This window comes from Balaenoptera musculus, chromosome 10 (assembly GCF_009873245.2).
Source record: "Balaenoptera musculus isolate JJ_BM4_2016_0621 chromosome 10, mBalMus1.pri.v3, whole genome shotgun sequence".
NCBI classification, from domain to species: Eukaryota; Metazoa; Chordata; class Mammalia; order Artiodactyla; family Balaenopteridae; genus Balaenoptera; species Balaenoptera musculus.
Window position 1 is genome coordinate 104,490,961 of NC_045794.1, and position 16,740 is coordinate 104,507,700.

At 59.5% G+C, this 16,740-nt stretch overlaps 2 protein-coding genes across 9 annotated transcripts; one reads left to right on the top strand and one right to left on the bottom strand.

Moving 5' to 3' along the window:
- Positions 1 to 864: 864 nt before the first annotated feature.
- Positions 865 to 5,789, bottom strand: LMF2 (lipase maturation factor 2). Of its 2 annotated transcripts, XM_036867231.1 has the most exons (14): positions 5,641 to 5,789; positions 4,769 to 5,022; positions 4,587 to 4,615; positions 4,231 to 4,445; positions 3,977 to 4,155; positions 3,372 to 3,504; positions 3,073 to 3,207; positions 2,899 to 3,004; positions 2,729 to 2,825; positions 2,464 to 2,646; positions 2,159 to 2,327; positions 1,858 to 1,969; positions 1,690 to 1,786; positions 865 to 1,609 (listed from the first exon to the last, which is right to left on the bottom strand). In XM_036867231.1, the coding sequence occupies exons 1-14, from the start codon at positions 5,732 to 5,734 to the stop codon at positions 1,319 to 1,321; spliced, it is 2,094 nt and encodes a 697-aa protein (XP_036723126.1). In that variant the 5' UTR covers positions 5,735 to 5,789; the 3' UTR covers positions 865 to 1,318. The 2 variants fall into 2 exon arrangements, with proteins under 2 accessions (XP_036723126.1, XP_036723127.1); XM_036867232.1 differs by lacking the exon at positions 1,690 to 1,786 and having other exon boundaries at positions 1,206 to 1,609.
- Positions 5,790 to 5,944: 155 nt separating this feature from the next.
- On the top strand, positions 5,945 to 16,734 carry NCAPH2 (non-SMC condensin II complex subunit H2). Of its 7 annotated transcripts, none has more exons than XM_036866047.1 (20): positions 5,946 to 6,173; positions 9,790 to 9,891; positions 12,224 to 12,279; positions 12,362 to 12,446; positions 12,522 to 12,590; positions 12,690 to 12,769; positions 12,851 to 12,984; positions 13,070 to 13,153; positions 13,601 to 13,731; positions 14,449 to 14,520; positions 14,722 to 14,788; positions 14,931 to 15,038; positions 15,138 to 15,191; positions 15,324 to 15,394; positions 15,474 to 15,567; positions 15,639 to 15,725; positions 15,823 to 15,878; positions 15,957 to 16,058; positions 16,153 to 16,302; positions 16,369 to 16,654. In XM_036866047.1, the coding sequence occupies exons 1-20, from the start codon at positions 6,066 to 6,068 to the stop codon at positions 16,507 to 16,509; spliced, it is 1,851 nt and encodes a 616-aa protein (XP_036721942.1). In that variant the 5' UTR covers positions 5,946 to 6,065; the 3' UTR covers positions 16,510 to 16,654. The 7 variants fall into 7 exon arrangements, with proteins under 7 accessions (XP_036721938.1, XP_036721940.1, XP_036721945.1 ...); XM_036866048.1 differs by having other exon boundaries at positions 15,654 to 15,725; positions 16,369 to 16,653; XM_036866049.1 differs by having other exon boundaries at positions 15,657 to 15,725; positions 16,369 to 16,653.
- The last annotated feature ends 6 nt before the right edge of the window (positions 16,735 to 16,740 follow it).

Sequence of the window (16,740 nt, forward strand, 5' to 3'; positions counted from 1 at the left end):
TCTTAAGCCAAAGGTCAACTTATAGATCATTTAACTGTGTCTAAGAGCATCCGAAGGCTCAGGTCACAGGTCCCCTTGAGCCACGTGTGACAGTGGGCACGGGCTGAGCGTGGAGCACTGTCTACTTGGGTCAGTTGGGGGGGGGCTCAGTGACTTGGGGGGAGGGGTTGGGCACACTGGGGGGCTCGCCAGGGGTCTGTGAGGTGAGAGCATGAGGGGTAGGGGCTGAGGACAGAGCCAGGCACAGGGGAGGCAGTGACTTCCTGATTGACAACCGATCTCCAAACCGAAACTTGGACAGCGCCTTCAACTCCTGCTCCCAGGAAGCGGTCAGAACACAGGTGGTCATACGTGTCCTCCCTCTTCCGGCCCTGGCCCAGGGCCTCTGCTCCTCCTTGCTCTCCCCACCCACGCCCCATTCCGCTGTCAGCGGCCTGACGAGTTCCCTCCCCCATCTCTCCTCCACCCCTGCCTAGGCAAGGGCCAGTGTGCTGACCCTTCAGTTCTGCCCTGAGATGAGGAAGCAGGAGCAGGAGAGTAGGAAGGGGCTGCGTTCTGGTGAATTCTCCGGCCCTCAGGATGGTTTCAGGCCCCACGTTCCAGCACCAACCTCGTAGCCTTGATGTGTAGAGCTGACAGGTCGGCCAGGCTGTGCTGCACTGAGGCTCAGGGCTTCAGGCAGCACCAGCTCAGACCCTTGCGTCCATTTTATAGACGAGAATGTTGAGGACTGCACAGCGAAGGCACCCAGGAAGACTGGTCAGCCATCAGCCGGACAGTATCTGGGCTGTGTCCACCGTCAAAGGCAGGGACGGCCCACTGCCCTCAGGCCTCCCCAGTGGGAAGGAAACGGCAGGCACACGATCAAGCATGAACTGCCTTTATTCGTTCACGGATCCGAATGACAGGACAGGCTGCTGTGGAGATGACCTCAGGGCCGTCTTTCCTCCTCTCCCACAGCAGGTCAGCCTCATCCCTTTCTGTGCAGGAGCTCGTGTCAGGGCATCAAGCTTGGACCCCTACGGTGGGAGCAAAAGGGAAGGACCTCCCACAGCCCTGATTACAATGTCCTGGGAAGGACCCTGGGCCAAGTCACACACGGGCCTCCTGGGCCATCCATCAGGCCAGAGAATGCCCTGGGACGGGACGTGGTTAGCGTGGGTAGACGAGTGGGCCCTCGAAGCAAAAGGGCAGCACCCCAACCTGCGTCTGCGTGGCAGCTGGCTAAGGCACGGTGGCTGGGCCACGTCCTGCTGCAGAAGGCCAGAGACAAGCCGGGACCCTGACCCTCTCCGGACGTGTGGCTGACAGAATGGGGTTACTTTTTCCGCCGAGGAGTCTGGGAACCGCTGCTTACGTCGGGGGCTGGGGAAGCTTGTTTGCTGGCAGCCACCAAGTCCTCCGGGGGGGCTGGCCTGTGCTTCTCCTCCGTGGCCCGAGGGGAGGACCGGGGGCCCAGAAGGGCCTGCATGACCCTAATGGCCACCACGGTCCCGAGGAGCCCCCAGAGCAGGGCAGGGGCCTCCAGGGGAGACAGCTGTTTCCGCATCCAGCGGAGCGCCTGAGCCAGGGTGCTGCTGGAGCTGCGGGGTCGGGGCGGGCTCTTGTCCTGGAGGGGGTCGGGGGGGCGTGGAGTAAGGCCTGGGCCCACCCCTGCCGCCCACCCCAGGCTGGCTGACGCCTTCCCACCTGAAGGCCAAACTGCCCGAGCAGCATGTCCAGCGTCGGGTCCCCCAAGGACACGGACGGGAAAAATTCCTCCACCCACTGGCGTCGCCACCACTGGCTGCAACGGCACGGGGCACTCAGGCGGCGCCAGCGCACAGGCCCCGCACCCCACCCGGCGCCCGGCCTTACCCCTGCTCCCCGGGCTTCGAGAACCGGTACTTGTAGCGCTGGGCCCGCACGTAAGTGGGCGGCTGCTTGTGGAAGGGGTACCTGGGCGCGTGGTTCTGGATGAGGCGGATCACTGCGAGGGGCGGGGAGCTAGCTCAGCACCCGGCAGCTCCCTCAGCCTGGGCCCTCCCCGCGGCCCCGCCCCCACAGCCCCCCCAACCCCGCCCCTGCCCGTGACACCTCCAGCAGCCCCGCCCCCGCAGGTCCCGCAGACCTCCCTATAGGCTCCGCCCCACGGCCCCGCCCCTCGGCCCAGCCTCACCAGGCTCTTTGCCCTGCAGCAGGCGGAGGACCAGGCTTGTGAACCAGGGACTGTGCGTGTGCGGGCCCAGGGCCGCGAACCACATCTGCCAATCGAGGCGCGGCTGGTGGGGCGCCACGATGGGGGGCGCCCGGCTCACGTTACCGGGCTTGTACATGAACTCGATTTCCTGCCAGGCAGAGTTAGGTTTAGCATTGCCAGCAGGACCTGGTTCCCGGCTCTTCCCCCCAACCCCACGCCTGTGGGCTCCCCAGCCCCGTGGAGCCCGCCACGCGCCCCAGACAGGGGCCCCAGGGAGCTCTCACCGTCCAGTGGTGCCCGTCATAGCTGCCCTCGAGCACCACCTCGGGCCGTCCACCCAGACCAGTCATCCGGCGGAAGAGGCCGTAGGAGTGGGCCAGCTGCAGGTGCTCCACGGTGCCAAACAGGCGGTGGGCCCCAGTCCAGAGGCGCCCATGGGTCGAGGGCTCCATGTAGGAGTATGGCACCTAGACACAGGTAGGCAGAGGCTCAGCAATGACCTTCCAGCCCTCTCCCGACCCCCTACCCCGGCCGCAAGGGACTACTCACCAGGCTGATCGTGAACAAAGCCACCGTGGCCATGCCAAAGACGGACAGCTGGACTGCAGCACAGAACTTCTGCAGCCACCCTCGCACTTGGGTCCACCTGGCGGGCAGGGGACCGAAATGCAGTCAGGCCTGCTCTGCACAGCCCTACCCCACCCCCTTTGACTATGTACCTCCAGAGGGCGGTCAGCAGTTCCCAGGCAAGGGAGGCAGCCCCCAGCCACATGGTGGGGAGGGTGACCATCTTCAGCCACTGGGAGAACTGGTGGAAGGTGAAGGCTGTGGAAGGAAGGGCGTGTGAGGAGGGGTGGCCCAGCCTCTGCCCTGAGCCCCCAGCTGGCACTCACTGGTTTTGGAGTGAACGCTGTGCTGTTCCCAATCCACTTCCAGGCCAAAGCAGTACACCACGCCAAAGGCCAGCAGCCCGTAGACGGCCAGTTCCAGCAGCAGGGCCAGCAGGGCCAGCAGGGCCTTGGGCCAGGCTGCAGGGCAAGACAGTCATGCGTCGGCTGGGAACAGGGCTGGAGGGTCTACGGCCAGGGCGCTGGGGTGGAGCTAGAGCAGGGTCACGTGGGGGGTGCTGGCAACACTCTGGCGGGCAGCGGGGGTGAGGACGGCTGTCTGTCCGGGACAGGCTGACACTCACAGGAGGGCGTCTTCTTGCGGCGGCTGTTGCCAGCCAGGTGTGCGTCATCCAGGAGGGCAGTGGTGAGCACCAGGGTGAGCAGGTTGAAGAAGTTATAATTGCCAGTGATGATAATCAGGACTTGCAGCAAGACCTGGCGAGGGTCTGGACTCAGCGCTTGCAGGGGCCGCCCCCTTCCTGCGCCCTTCAGAGCCCACTTCCAGGCCCCTCTGCACCATCCCTCCCCGCCCCACCTAGATCTCTCCTGCAGGCCCCTGTGCCCCCCTCATCACCGCATGCAGGCCTCTGTTTTCCCACTCCACCTGTCCTCCCCCTTGGCTCACACCTTCCACAGCTCCCCACCACCACCTGGAGAAAACCCAAGCTCGGCACGCCTCATGCGGCCCTTCCCCACCTGCCCCTGCTGACCCAAGATGGACATCCTCCAGCGAGGCTGCAGCCCTGCCCCACAGGCACACCTTCAACGTCAGGCTGACTCGCTCCTCTGCCCGTGAGGCCTTTCTGACTGCTGGCAGCAGACATCCCATCCCCAGTGGGACCCTCTGGGCAGTGCAGAGGAAGGCCACGTCCTGCCTGTCTTCCTGATGGCTAAGGACCCCACCCACCTGGGAGTAGAAGGCAGCCAAGCGCAGGCGGCGAACAGGAGCGAAGAACAGAGGGGGCACTGCAATCTCGATGAGGAAGGTGGCCACGACGCTGAGCTTGTGCAGCCAGACGGGCAGATGGTGAGCAAACCAGGAGGCGGGCGTGGGCAAGCACTGAGTCTCGAAGTGGTAGGTGAGGGCTGCAGGTGACAGGCGGATGGTCAGGGCTGGGCAGAGTCCCCCAAGACTGCCCCACGTCCAGGCAGAGACCTCACCGGTGAGCCCCCACCACGCGGGGCAACGGCTGGTCAGCTTGACCACACCCGAGGCAAACATGAGGCGAAACAGCAGCCAGCGCACGAGCCAGAAGGGGAGGTCTTCGTGGGGCAAGACCCCTGCCAGCCTGCCCTGGGCATGCTTGTGGCGCGGGGGCAGCCTCAGAGGGGCCACCAACAAGGCCAGGAAGCCAGTCTCCAGCAGCAGGGAATCCCTGTGGGGAGAAAAAATAGCACAAAGGGCCTCCTCCCCATCAAGGCTGCTCCCCTAAGGGGGTCCTCCCGGGAGAGACAAACACAGCCCACCCCATCCACCCACCCAGCCTCCTGCAGCCCCACACCCAAAAATCACTCACCACTGGAAATAAAGAAACACCTGGCCCACCTGCAGGGAGAAGGGCTGTCAGGGAACAGGGGGTGTGTGTCTGCAAAGGCAGACAAGGCAGAGGCAGGGGTGCGGTGGAGAGCGCATGGGCCTGGAGTGAGCTGGAGATAAGGGTCCCAGTGGTGCAGGGGGCAGCAGGCAGCCCTCACTTGCCTGGTAGGCAGACAGGTAGGCGGCCCACAGCAGCAGGTAGACAAGGAAGTGGCGCAGCTGGTGCAGCAGCAGGGCTCCCAGGGCCAGCAGGGTGCCCAGCAGGCTCAGCAGCTCCAGGCCCTGTGCTGTGTCCAACCCCAGTAGCGGCGTCTCCCACAGCAGCGTTGGGGTCTCCCACAGCTGCGGCCAGCGTCCCTTTCCCTGCGGCCGCAGCGTCCTCCGTGCAGGCAGGATGCCCTCAGGGCCGTACAGGCCTGTGAGAGGGCACGTCAGGGCCAGGCACTGGACACTGCCCTCCAAGGCTTGACTCCTCCCGCCAGTCAGGGCCTTCAGACCCGCCTCCCCAGGTCAAGCCCTGCAGACCCCCACCCCCACCCCCGCCAATCTAGGTCAGGACCTGCTGACTCTGCCCGTTCACAGGTCAAGTCCTGCAGACCCTCCAGACCCTCCCACCCAGGTCAGGCCCCAGGCCTACCCGACTCCCCCAGGTCAGGATCTTCCACCCGGCAGGGCCCTGTTCCCCCTTCCTCCACGCCAGAGCGTGTTCTCTTACCTGCCCACCAGGTCTGGGCCCACCCCCCTCAGGGCTCTGCCCCCCGCCCCAGGTCAGAACCCAGAACCCAGAACCCTACTGAAAAGGGACCCTTGCACGCCTTCCCACTGCCCACACCCCCGCGGCCCGCAGGACACAAACCGCAGCCCCCCTACCCCATGCATCAAGGCCTGGCCCTCACTCCCGCCCCAGACAGCGGAGTGTCGGGTGGGGAGATGAGGGGTCACAGGGCGCGGGTTGCGGGGGGTGGTCCCGGTCACAGGGCGCGGGTTGGGGGGGGTCCCGCCCTCGGCGCCCTCGGCGCCCTCGGCGCCCTCACCCGGGATCTGCGTGTAGAGGGAAGCGAAGGCGAACATGAAGACGGCGGCCACGCCCTGGAGAAAGAGCTGCCGCGGGAGCCGGGAGCCAGCCATATCCGCTACGCTGCTGCGGGCTGGACTGGATACCAGGGTCCTGTCCGCTCCGCCCCGCCCCTCCCCGCCGGCGGCAGCTGCAAGCCCCGCCCCGCCCCGCCCCACGCAGCCGCAGGCCCCGTCCCCACGCATGCCCCGCCTCCGGCGCGTCCTGAGACCCTTCCGGTGCGATTCCTCAGCTCTACGTCAGAGATGTGCGCGCGTCGCTGCGCGCTACGTATTTTCCTGGGCGGGAACAGTAAAATGGCGCCAGAACTAGCGGCGGGCTGAGCACACTGGGCCACTCGAAGCCGGCCCTGCGGTCCCCGGGCCGACCCGGCCCCTCCCGGACATGGAGGACGTGGAGGCGCGCTTCGCTCACCTCCTGCAGCCCATCCGCGACCTCACCAAGAACTGGGAGGTGGATGTGGCGGCCCAGCTGGGCGAATATCTTGAGGAGGTGAGGGCGGCCCCGGGGAGTGGCGCGGGGCAGGGGCTGCCGGGGGCCCCGCCGCCTCCTGCTGTGTGTCCGTCTGGCGCTCTGATCGCACTCGTCCTCAGGCTCGTTTCTTTTATCCCAGCCCCGTCTCTGCCCCTCGAAATCATCCTTTATTAGATTAGCCTGGAGTTGTCCTTACAGCTCCTGTAACTGCCCGTTAGTGAGCCTTGAAATCGATTTAGTGAGTGGCGACCAGCATTTTTCTCTAATAGAGTAGATTACGATTTGTGTGCATGTGTGGGTGTGTGAGAGGTCTGGATCACGATGTAAGAGGGATATCTGATGTTAGATTTTCAAACCAATTTCAAGCTACGGCCATGTTCCATCTCGTCAGCATTTAACCTTTTTCCCGTATTTGACAGCTGTGTCTAGACGTCGTTAAGGAGCTGTCCGGTCCGTTTCTGCACTTCACTTTCACTCCTCAACCCGCTTGGACTGCTCTTGCCTTGATCAATAATGATATCCCTCTTACCAAATCCAAGGGTCACCAGAAGTGTCATCTTATTCAACTCAGCAGCATTTGGTGGGTTGACCACGTCCTCTTTTTTGAAACAGGTTTTGGTGTTCTGATTTTCTTCCGATTTCGTTACCTACTTTTTCTCTCCTATCCAGTCTCAGTGTTGAGCTCCTCAGGGTGTGGCCTGAGCCATCTTTTTACGCATTTCCCCTAAGCCATTTAATTTATTTCCATGATTTTAAGTATCACTTGTATGAGAACAACTCCTAGGTTTATTTATTTATTCCCCCCTCCCTCGATTTATATTTCCATTCCAGGTCTTTTTTCGGAATCTATTTTGTGTATCCAGCTGCTCATCTTGACATTCCACTTAGATTTCACACAGGCAACTCAGGTTTAATATATTATAAAGGGGAGCTCTTTGTTTTCCTGCTCAAATCCCAGCCTTCCTGATCGTGGTATATGGCACTACTGTTCAACCAAGGTGAACGCTAAGAGCTATTGAAACCCCACACTCCACACCAGTTCACCCGTGAATTCTCCCATGCCACCAGAATTTCACTTCAGTTCATCTATTTTCCATTTTCTCTGATCCAGGCCACAATTTGGCTCCCATTCATGCTAAAACCTTCCTTCCTGGCCTCCCTACTGTTGCTTTTGGCCCCATCCAATTCATGCTCCGCCCAGCAGCAAGTGTGATGCTTAAAAATTAAAATCAGGCTGCAGCACTGCCCTGCCTGAAACCCCTCAGTGGCTTTCCATTGCTCCCAGAAGAAAATCCACATTTCCTTCTCTGAACCTGGCCCTGCCCACTGTCTTAGCCTTGTGACAGGCTCTTCTCCACCTGTTCTTTTGAACCTGTCAGTCAACAACACCCAAGTTCATTCTTCGCTGAGAGTCTTTATATTTTCTGCACTCAATGGCAAAAATTCTTTGCCTAGTTCTTTTTATGACTAATTCTTTCTCATCCTGTATCTCTCAGTTGAAATATCAGCTGATCACCATGTCTAAAATAGTTCTCTGTCATAGTACCTTCTGTATTTTAGAATGTTCATTGTAAGCTATTCTCTAACTTGTTTATGGTCTGTTTCCACCCTAGAATGTAAATTCTGTGAGGGCAGGGACTATGTTCATGCTCTCTCCCCTTTGCTTAATAGAATGCCTGACACATAGTAGGTGCAGAACAAATGTTTGTGAAATGGACACTTGATCTGGCAATTGACCTCTGCTTAGATATAGAGTCTCCTGAGAACATTCAGAGAGCTATGCTAGGTGGGGCTGCTGTGGATTCAGGCTTCCACATTGAGCAGGGTGCTTGTGGATGCCTGGTAAACCTACTTGCTTGGTCAGCTCCCCTCCTGCTTCATGTGTCTGCTTTTCCAAACCTTCTCTGCCCCCTGAAGTTCTGATTTCTCTGCCTCTAGTTTTGTCTTTCTCCTCCTTTCATTTTCCACATAGCTACCAGAACATTCTTTCTTTTTTTTTTTTTTTTTAAATTTTTTTTTTAAGTACATATTTTTTTAAAATTAATTAATTAATTATTTTATTTTTGGCTGTGTTGGGTCTTCGCTTCTGTGCGAGGGCTTTCTCTAGTTGTGGCAAGTGGGGGCCACCCCTCATCGTGGTGCGCGGGCCTCTCACTGTCGCGGCCTCTCTTGTTGCGGAGCACAGGCTCCAGACGCACAGGCTCAGTAGTTGTGGCTCACGGGCCCAGTCACTCCGCGGCATGTGGGATCCTCCCAGACCAGGGCTCGAACCTGTGTCCCCTGCACCGGCAGGCGGATTCTCAACCACTGCGCCACCAGGGAAGCCCCTCTTTTTTTTTTTTAAAACACATTTTATGTTGCTGTCCTCTTCACACACTTCCTCTGTCTTTCAGGAATTAGCAGAAGTGGTGCCATGGTGGCTCCTCTCAGACTCTCCCCCTTTGTTGTGCCACCGTAGTACCTAACATCTCGCCTTATTCCCCAGCACACCCTCTGCTTTGGACATGTTTGCGTAGTACTCATCTTCCTAAATCGTTGAAACCTGTGTCTGCTAACTGCCTTTGCGTGGGTGCCTTTGCTCTTCCTAAAATGCCGTTCCCTTCATCTGTCTGGGGAGCATCGGTCTGTCTTCAGGCGTAGCTCCATTGTCCCCCCTTGTTCATCAGACATGTATTGAACGCCGGTGCCGGGCGCTGAGCTGAAGGCTGGAATTGCCCTAGTGTGGCTCACAGTCTGCTGGGGGAGGAGAGACTCAGTGTGACAAGACCACCCTAACGGTGGCGAGGCCCGAGGCACGTCCTAGGGAGACTGCTGGAGAGGTCAGTCTGAGCGCACTGGGGCTGGACGTTCCAGGCAGATGGAGAGCAAAGGCAAAGGGCTTGAAAACCACGTGGAGGCTTCAGAGTACTGTTCCCTGAGGCGCCGGGTTGTGGGGAAGATCCTGAGTTAAGTATGGAGATAGAGTCTGGGGACTTTGGATGTCTTGGTGGACATACCTAGTGGGCAGCTATAAACACAGTTCTGCAGCTTAGGAGAGAGAGCTGGTCTAGGTGGGCTTGGGGACTGTTGGCATATGGTTGGTGGACACAGATTTAAGGGGTGGTAGGAATTGGGGCTCATGAGGGGCTGCGGGGTTGGTGGTTGCAGAGGAAGGAGGAGGATGTACTTGGAAGTGTTTCCTGACTTTCCTGCTCCAAGGATTGAGACCCCAGCGTTTTGTCTCTGTCTCCCCCACCCCTGAGGGTCCTCAGCCCTTCTCTCGGGGTGGGGGTCTTCCTGCTGGAGTCTGGCTGAGTTGGCCCCGACTAGGATGGGTGAGGTGTGAGCACCTCCGGAGAGGAGGTGGAGTGTAGCTCTGGCCGTTTGTGGATGATCCACTCTAGGGGCCTCCCTCTTCCAAAACACTAGGTCTCAGAGGTTACAGGAAGTAGCGAAAATCACAAAGACCTGTCTTTTGCCTCTAAAAAATTGCACAACCGGTGAGCCCTAAGCAGAGCCAGAGCTGTCGTTCTGAGGGGCTGCTTGTGGTGATGGGTACTTTGGACCAGTGGCACTGGGAGAAGCTGGGGTGGCGGGTGGGCTGCCGGCGAGAAGGGTGCATAGACTTCCCACTGCCCTGCGTTGTGTCTTGCAGCTGGACCAGATCTGCATTTCTTTTGACGAAGGCAAAACCACAATGAACTTCGCCGAGGCAGCTCTGCTGGTCCAGGGCTCCGCGTGCGTCTACAGTAAGAAGGTGGGCCCCTCCGGCTGCTGGTCTCGGTGTTGCAGTGTCTCGTGGGACCGAGGTCTGCTGTCCTGCTGGGGCAGGTGGCAGGCTCACCAGCGCCTCCCACCTCCTCCCCCAATTCCTCGCCACCTTTTAACACCGAAGAACAAACTTGGATTTGATAATTGCGGGGTTGGGACTTCCCTGGCGGTCCTGTGGTTAGGACTCCGCGCTTCCCCGGGGGGATGGGTTTGATTCCTGGTTGGGGAACTAAGATCCCACATGCCGTGCAATGTGGCCAAAAAAAAAAAAGAAGAAGAAAAAGAAAGAAAGACATTTTATTGTAAAGGGAAGGAAAGAGATTGGGCAAATACTAAATCGGTGGCTCTCAACCCAGGCTACACTCCAGTTAATCACCAGTGCCTCGCCCTAACCCAGACTGATTAAATCAAGATCCCCGGGTGGTGGGGCGGAGGGGCAGGCAGGTCGCAGGATTTTCTGAACTACCCTCTGACAACCAGGATTGAAAACCACGGAGCTGGGGTGGCCAGCCGGGTGGGGGGAGGGGAAAGGGGAGCTGGGAGAGGAAAATGGATGAAACAAAGAACCAGAAGAAAAAAAGAAAAGACGACTCATCTCAGGAGACTGCAGGGAGAAACACTGATGCAGAGAAGGTGGGCCCAACAGTTTGCAGAGTTCACACTGAAGGCCAGCCCCAATTTTCACAATGGAGCATATAAGTCAGCTACTGAGAATCAGCTACTGGATAGGAAATTTGGAGAGTGAGGTTTGGCGAAAGTTCAAAATATTTGCTGAGGGGAATGCAAAATAAAAGATTAATTGAAAGCATGGGTAGTCTAATGAAGATTAAATGCTGGAAATTCTTCTCCAGCAGCAGTAGCTGTCCCCTAGTGGAGGAGCATGGAAACGTGGACCACAGCACTGATCCCAAATTGGTGGTTTAGTGGGAGGGGGGAAAATAAAAAGTGCACTGGAGGTTAAGGGTTCAGAAGAAGTGTGTTGAGGAGCTCAGTAACGGGGTCCCAACCAGACAGAGGAGGGGGAGTAACCTACATGCAGGGTAACTGGCGCAGGGTACCGTGGACCTACCTCTGGGCACTGTAAGTTATTAAGATGGTCTGAGATTTCATTGGTTTTTGTCCTAGTTTGTCCAAATTGTCCTAATTTGATCCAATTAAATTGGATTCTTTTGCCCTGCATTTGTCCTAAGAAGGAATATCTGCAACTAACTTTGAAAGCACAAACCCTAAGGTGAACCGATAGACAAATATGTAGACGGGTAGATATGTGATAAAGCAGGTGTAGCAAAATGTTAGCACGAAGTCTGGAAGGTGTGAGGGGAGCGTTGGCTGTAGTCAGCGCCGTCCAGCCGGACCTTCCGAGCTGATGGGAACGTCCTGTGATCTGTGCTGTCCAATACGTGCGGCTCCTGAGCCCTTGAAATGTGGCAGGCGTGACTGAGGCATCTTGCGTTTTATTAACTTTTAATTACATTTAAATTGATAGCGCCACCTGTGGCTCACCGCTGCTGTATTAGATGGTGCAGCACTGGATTTCTACATCCCTGGTGCAAGTCCTGGACCCACTACTGACTGAGGTTACTTTGATTCTCTGAGTCTCAGTTTATCTCGTATACAATGAGAATAGTGATGGCACCTAATTCAGACAGAGTAAATGAGACGAAGCATGAAGCACAGTCCTGTGTATGTGACAAACACTAAGAAAGTTAACGTTTCTTATTCCTGGTGGGTGGGATCCACGCGATCAGGGGCCACCATCTGTTCTGCTCACCGCTGTCTTCTACCGGGCGCTGTCACCCCAGAGGAAATGGCCCAGGGGCAGCGTGTGTATGCACCCTCCTGCTGGGTGCTTTGTGGTGTCTGGAAGATCCCAACCCTCACCTTAACGGTGGGGCCCCACAGGTTGTGGCTGGAGCTGTGACGGGCTGGCAGAGACCCCCAGGTGCTCCTGCAGGTTGGGCCCTGGTTGGAGCAGCAGGGACGCGGGCTGCAGGCAGGCTGGTTGGTGTGCCAGCAGGGAAGGCAGACAGGGCTGCGTGGGGCACAGGGCGGGGTGCCACAGTGTGGAGGTGGCCACACGTGCTGCGGCATGGTGTAAGGGCGCAGGAGGAGGAGTGGGAGCTTCGGCTGTTAGGTAATTCTGGGGAAACATACTGGTTTGATTGGACAAGTATTTTTGGCAGCCACATTGGCAGGAATTGTGCTGGGGGTTTTGGAGAGGACATCTGGGCTTCTCCGTGTACTCGGACGACTAGTTCGAAAGGCTCTGGGGAGGGCCCCTCCTTTCTGCATCCTCACTGCCCGCTTCTGGTTGCCAGGTGGAATATCTCTACTCGCTGGTCTACCAGGCTCTTGATTTCATCTCTGGCAAGAAGTGAGTACTGGAGGTGGGGCCTGCATGCAGCTCGGGAGGCCCCATGGCCTCCTGTGATGCCCTTGCACTGATTCTCTCTCAGGCGGGCCAAGCAGCTCTCCTGTGAGCGGGAAGACGGGCCCATTGGGGATGCCGGCTCCAGGGCCCCCCAGGAAGTGGAGTATGAGGTGAGGTTTCCTGGGTGCCCGGCATTGCCCCCTGTGCTTGCCAGGCACCCTCCTGAGCTCTCCATTCCCCCGCAGTTCCTGTCGTTGGATGACCTCTCTGATTCCCGCGCTAACGTGGATCTGAGGAGTGACCAGGCCCCCAGTGTGAGTGCCCCTCTCCTGCGTTTAGCTGATGGGGGTGTTGGAAGGTGGTGTCATGCCACGTGGGTTCTCATGGTTCACCCACTCTTGGCCTCTGTTCAGGAGACCCTCATCGTCCCCCTCCTGCCCATGGCCCTGGTAGCCCCTGATGAGACGGAGAAGAATAGTAACCCCCTGTACAGGTGCGGGCCCGAGCCTGGTGGGTGGAGGGTGGGGTGTGCTGGGGAAGGGTCACTGTAGCACCTGTGTTTTTGCCAGCACAGCTGTCGGGGGGAGGTCCTGGCCAGCCGGAAGGATTTTAGGATGAATACGTGCACCCCCCACCCCAGAGGAGCCTTCATGTTGGAGCCGGTGGGCATGTCCCCCATGGGGGCACTGCTGCCGAGGAACCAGAAGGGTGAGGGCTCGGATGTTGGTGGGAAGGAAGGGGCCTTCTGCGGGGGAAGCGGGGCTGACCCCGTTCAATCCTCCGTCTTTCCCAGAGGCCGGGAGGGCTGAGGAGCAGCCAATGGAAGTCTCTGCGTGCAGGAGTCCCGTCCCGGCGCTCAGCATCTCCCAGGAGCCAGGTGAGGAGCGAGCGGCCAGGTGGAGCCGCAGGGTTGGGGGGGGGATGGGGCCCTGCACTCAGCCACCCCAGCCTGCCCACCGCTGTACAGCCTGTGGAGGGGTGAGGCGTGGGGAGCAGGCCTCTGTGCTGTCTTGGTTCAGTGACCACCCCCTGACCATTCTGGGGCTCTGAGGTTTGGGCCCACCCCCTCCTCTCTGGGCAGACAGAGGTGGCAGCATTTCAAGAGAAAAATTACTAAGAAATAAAATGAACCAAACAGAGCAGCAGTATGACGAGAGTGTAAAATGCCCTGCCGCATCCTCTGGTTCTAACAAACGGAGCTGAGAGAGGAATGGCCTCTCAGGTTCTCCTTGGGTCGGCCCCTCATCCCGGAGGGGCAGCCCCCCTTCTGCTGTCTGGTCTTCAGGCTCCTTGGGGCTGACTGGTCTCTTCCTTCCCTGCCCAGGCACCACTCCAGAAGGCCCAGTGCCCGGAGGTGGGGGTGAGGAAGAGGATACAGAGGGGGCAGCAGAGCCCCCCGAGGCCTCAGCCCCTGAGGTCCCGATGGAGCCGCAGGAGCCCAGGAGCCCAGAGCAGGTGGGACCCACCATCCGGCCTGCAAAGCTCTAGCCCTCAGCCCTGGCGGGGACAGTCTCGCTTACACAGGGAAGGCAGTCCCCTGGTCTCTGCCCCCTCTCTGGTCCTTGCACACCAGGGCAGTGGGTGCGTCCCCCAGCCAGCCCTAGACCTGGCCCTGCACCCTGCCCTTTTGGGCAGCAGCTTTCACGTCTCTCCCCTCTCCGAGCAGAGCAGCTGCTGCTCTCAGACAGGGGTGGCTGGTGCTCAAGGTTACTACCCAGAATGGCAGCTGGTCTCCAGAGCTGACTCTCCCAAGGCCAGGCTGGCACGAGTGGACAGGCGGCCTCCCTCATCCCCGAGGGTCAGCTCTATGATCCAGCCTAGAGCTAAGAAATCTTTTTTTATAAGAAAAAATCCTGACACATATAGGAAAAAATATTAACATTTGTCAGTTTTGCCTGGTAGATACATGGATATCACATCGTTCTATTATTTTTTCTCTGTTTTTTAAAGAAGAAAAAGTACCCCGTGACCACTAGTTTACTGATTTGTATGTTCTCCTAAAGTTTTTCCTAGAACTTTTGTTTTACTTTTTAGTCATTAAACTATTTGAACTTCCTGCCCCCAGAGAAGGTCCCTGCAGGATTCTTGGTGTCTGGCCCCAGAGCAGGGCTGCTGGGGTGCCTGGAGCCTTGGGTGGAGGAGGAGAGGGGAACCCTCGGCGTTTCTTTGCAGAGTGCGGCCCAGCCCAGGAGGTGTGCACTACGGGAGCGAAGGGAGGCCCTGGAGCCTGCGTCCCGGCTGAAGGTGAGGGGTGGTGGGGCCTGGACCCCCAGCAGGGAGGGTATGCTTGAGGCCCCTCTGCAGTGGCTGTCTTTTGAGCAATCTTCTTCCCCAGAACTGGACCTCTCTCCTGCAGCCCCAGGGCACCTCCCTCCCTATGTCTCTCGACTGGGGGGAGGGTGCATGTCCTCCACTCTCCTGTGTCTGCTTGTGCTCTGTGCTCAGGAGACCCCAGACCCCTGGCAGGGCCTGGACCCCTTCGACTCCCTGGACTCTAAGCCCTTCAGGAAAGGTAACTGGGGGAGGGGCACTGCCCCTGGGCGTCCGGGGTGGGGCTCACCTGGCTTGAGTGGAGGCTGGGGCTCCAGGGCCCGTGGGCACGGTGATCTGCCCTGGGCCATGGTTGTGCTCCGAGACCGTCTATTTGCCCCCAGGTAGGCCCTACTCCGTGCCCCCCTGTGTGGAGGAGGCTCCAGGACAGAAGCGTAAGAGGAAGGCTGCTGTCAAGCTGCAGGACTTCCACCAGTGGTACCTGGCTGCCTGTGCGTGGGCCTGGGGCCTGGGCCAGGGCCCGGGGGCCCGGGGGCCCGGCTGTGGCTGTGGGACTTGGCTTGGCGCCTGCTGACCCAGTCCTCTTGCAGATGCTGACCACGCTGACAGCAGGAGGCCCCGGCGAAAGGGCCCTTCCTTTGCAGGTGAGGCCGGGGCCTTGTGGGCTCTTCTGAGGGATGATGGCACCATGCTCTGCCACCTCCCCTCAGCCTGGGTGGACTCGGGTGGCCCTGGGCAGGATGAGGGAGCCCTTCTCACAAGGCTTTCGTGTGCAGACATGGAGGTGCTGTACTGGAGGCACGTGAGGGAGCAGCTGGAGACCCTCCGGAAGCTGCAGAGGAGGGAGGCAAGTACCGGCCACCACCTGGACCCCACTCGGCCCCTGGTGGGAGAGGCAGTGCCCCTCAGATGCTCTCTTTGCGCAGGCGGCCGAGCGGTGGCGGCCGAGGGCTCAGGAGGAACCGTGGCCTGCGGAGGAGGACCGGCTGGAGGACTCCCTGGAGGACCTGGGAGCGGCAGGTGGGCGCCTACGGGGGGCAGGCCGGGTCGGGGCTCAGCGCTGGCTGTGGGCTAACCTGCCTTCTACTCAGGTCCTCCCCTCCCAGCAGGTGACTTTCTAGAGCCCGAGGAGTACGCAGAGCCTGAGGGGGCCGAGCCTGGGGAAGACGCAGACCTGGGTAGGTCTGGGAGCGGGCTGCTGGCCAGGGGACCCTGAGGGGAGGAAGGAGAAGGTGAGGCTCACGGCCGCAGCACCTCACGGCTGCCCTTTTCCAGAAGCGGAAGCCATGCCGGCGTCCCTAAGCTACGAGGAGCTGGTCCGGAGGAACGTGGTAGGCCCAGGTCAGAGTGGGTGGGGGAGCCGGGCGGTGGGCCCCGCACAGAGGCGATAGCCCCTGCTCCTCCCCCAGGAGCTCTTCATCGCCACCTCGCAGAAGTTCGTCCAGGAGACAGAGCTGAGCCAGCGCATCAGGGACTGGGAGGACGTCATCCAGCCCCTGCTCCAGGAGCAGGTGAGGTGGGCCGGGCCAGGGCCTCTGGTGGAGGGCTGGAGCCTCCTGCTGCCTGCCTTGGGCCAGCCCCAGGACCTGCCCCTCCCCTTTGCAGGAGCAGCATGTGCCCTTTGACATCCACACTTACGGGGACCAGGTAGTCTCAAGGTTCAGCCAACTCAACCAGTGGTGTCCCTTTGCGGAGTTGGTGGCTGGCCAGCCTGCCTTTGAGGTGTGTCGTTCCATGCTGGCCTCCCTGCAGCTGGTGAGTGGGCCTGGGAGCCTGGGAGGGAAGCGGTCCCTGGTCTCTGCTGACCATCTGTCTCTACAGGCTAACGACTACACAGTGGAGATCACCCAGCAGCCTGGACTAGAGGCGGCGGTGGATACCATGTCCCTGAGACTGCTCACGTACCAGCGGGCCCACAAGCGCTTCCAGACCTATGCTGCCCCCTCCATGGTCCAGCCCTGAGTGGGGAGCACTGAGACCGGGGTTGGGCCCTGGAGCCCTGTCCCCCGCAGGTGCTGGGCATGCATCTGCTCACTCCACTCTGCTTCCTGGCTCGCCCAGCCCAATAAAGTGTTGCCATCCCGCCAATCCCTTTAAAAAACCTTTACAAAACTGTTCCGTGTGGAGGAAAGGGCTGTCCATCCTCTGCACCCCAGGAAGCAACCACGTCTCCAGCCCCTTTCCTGCCGTGGC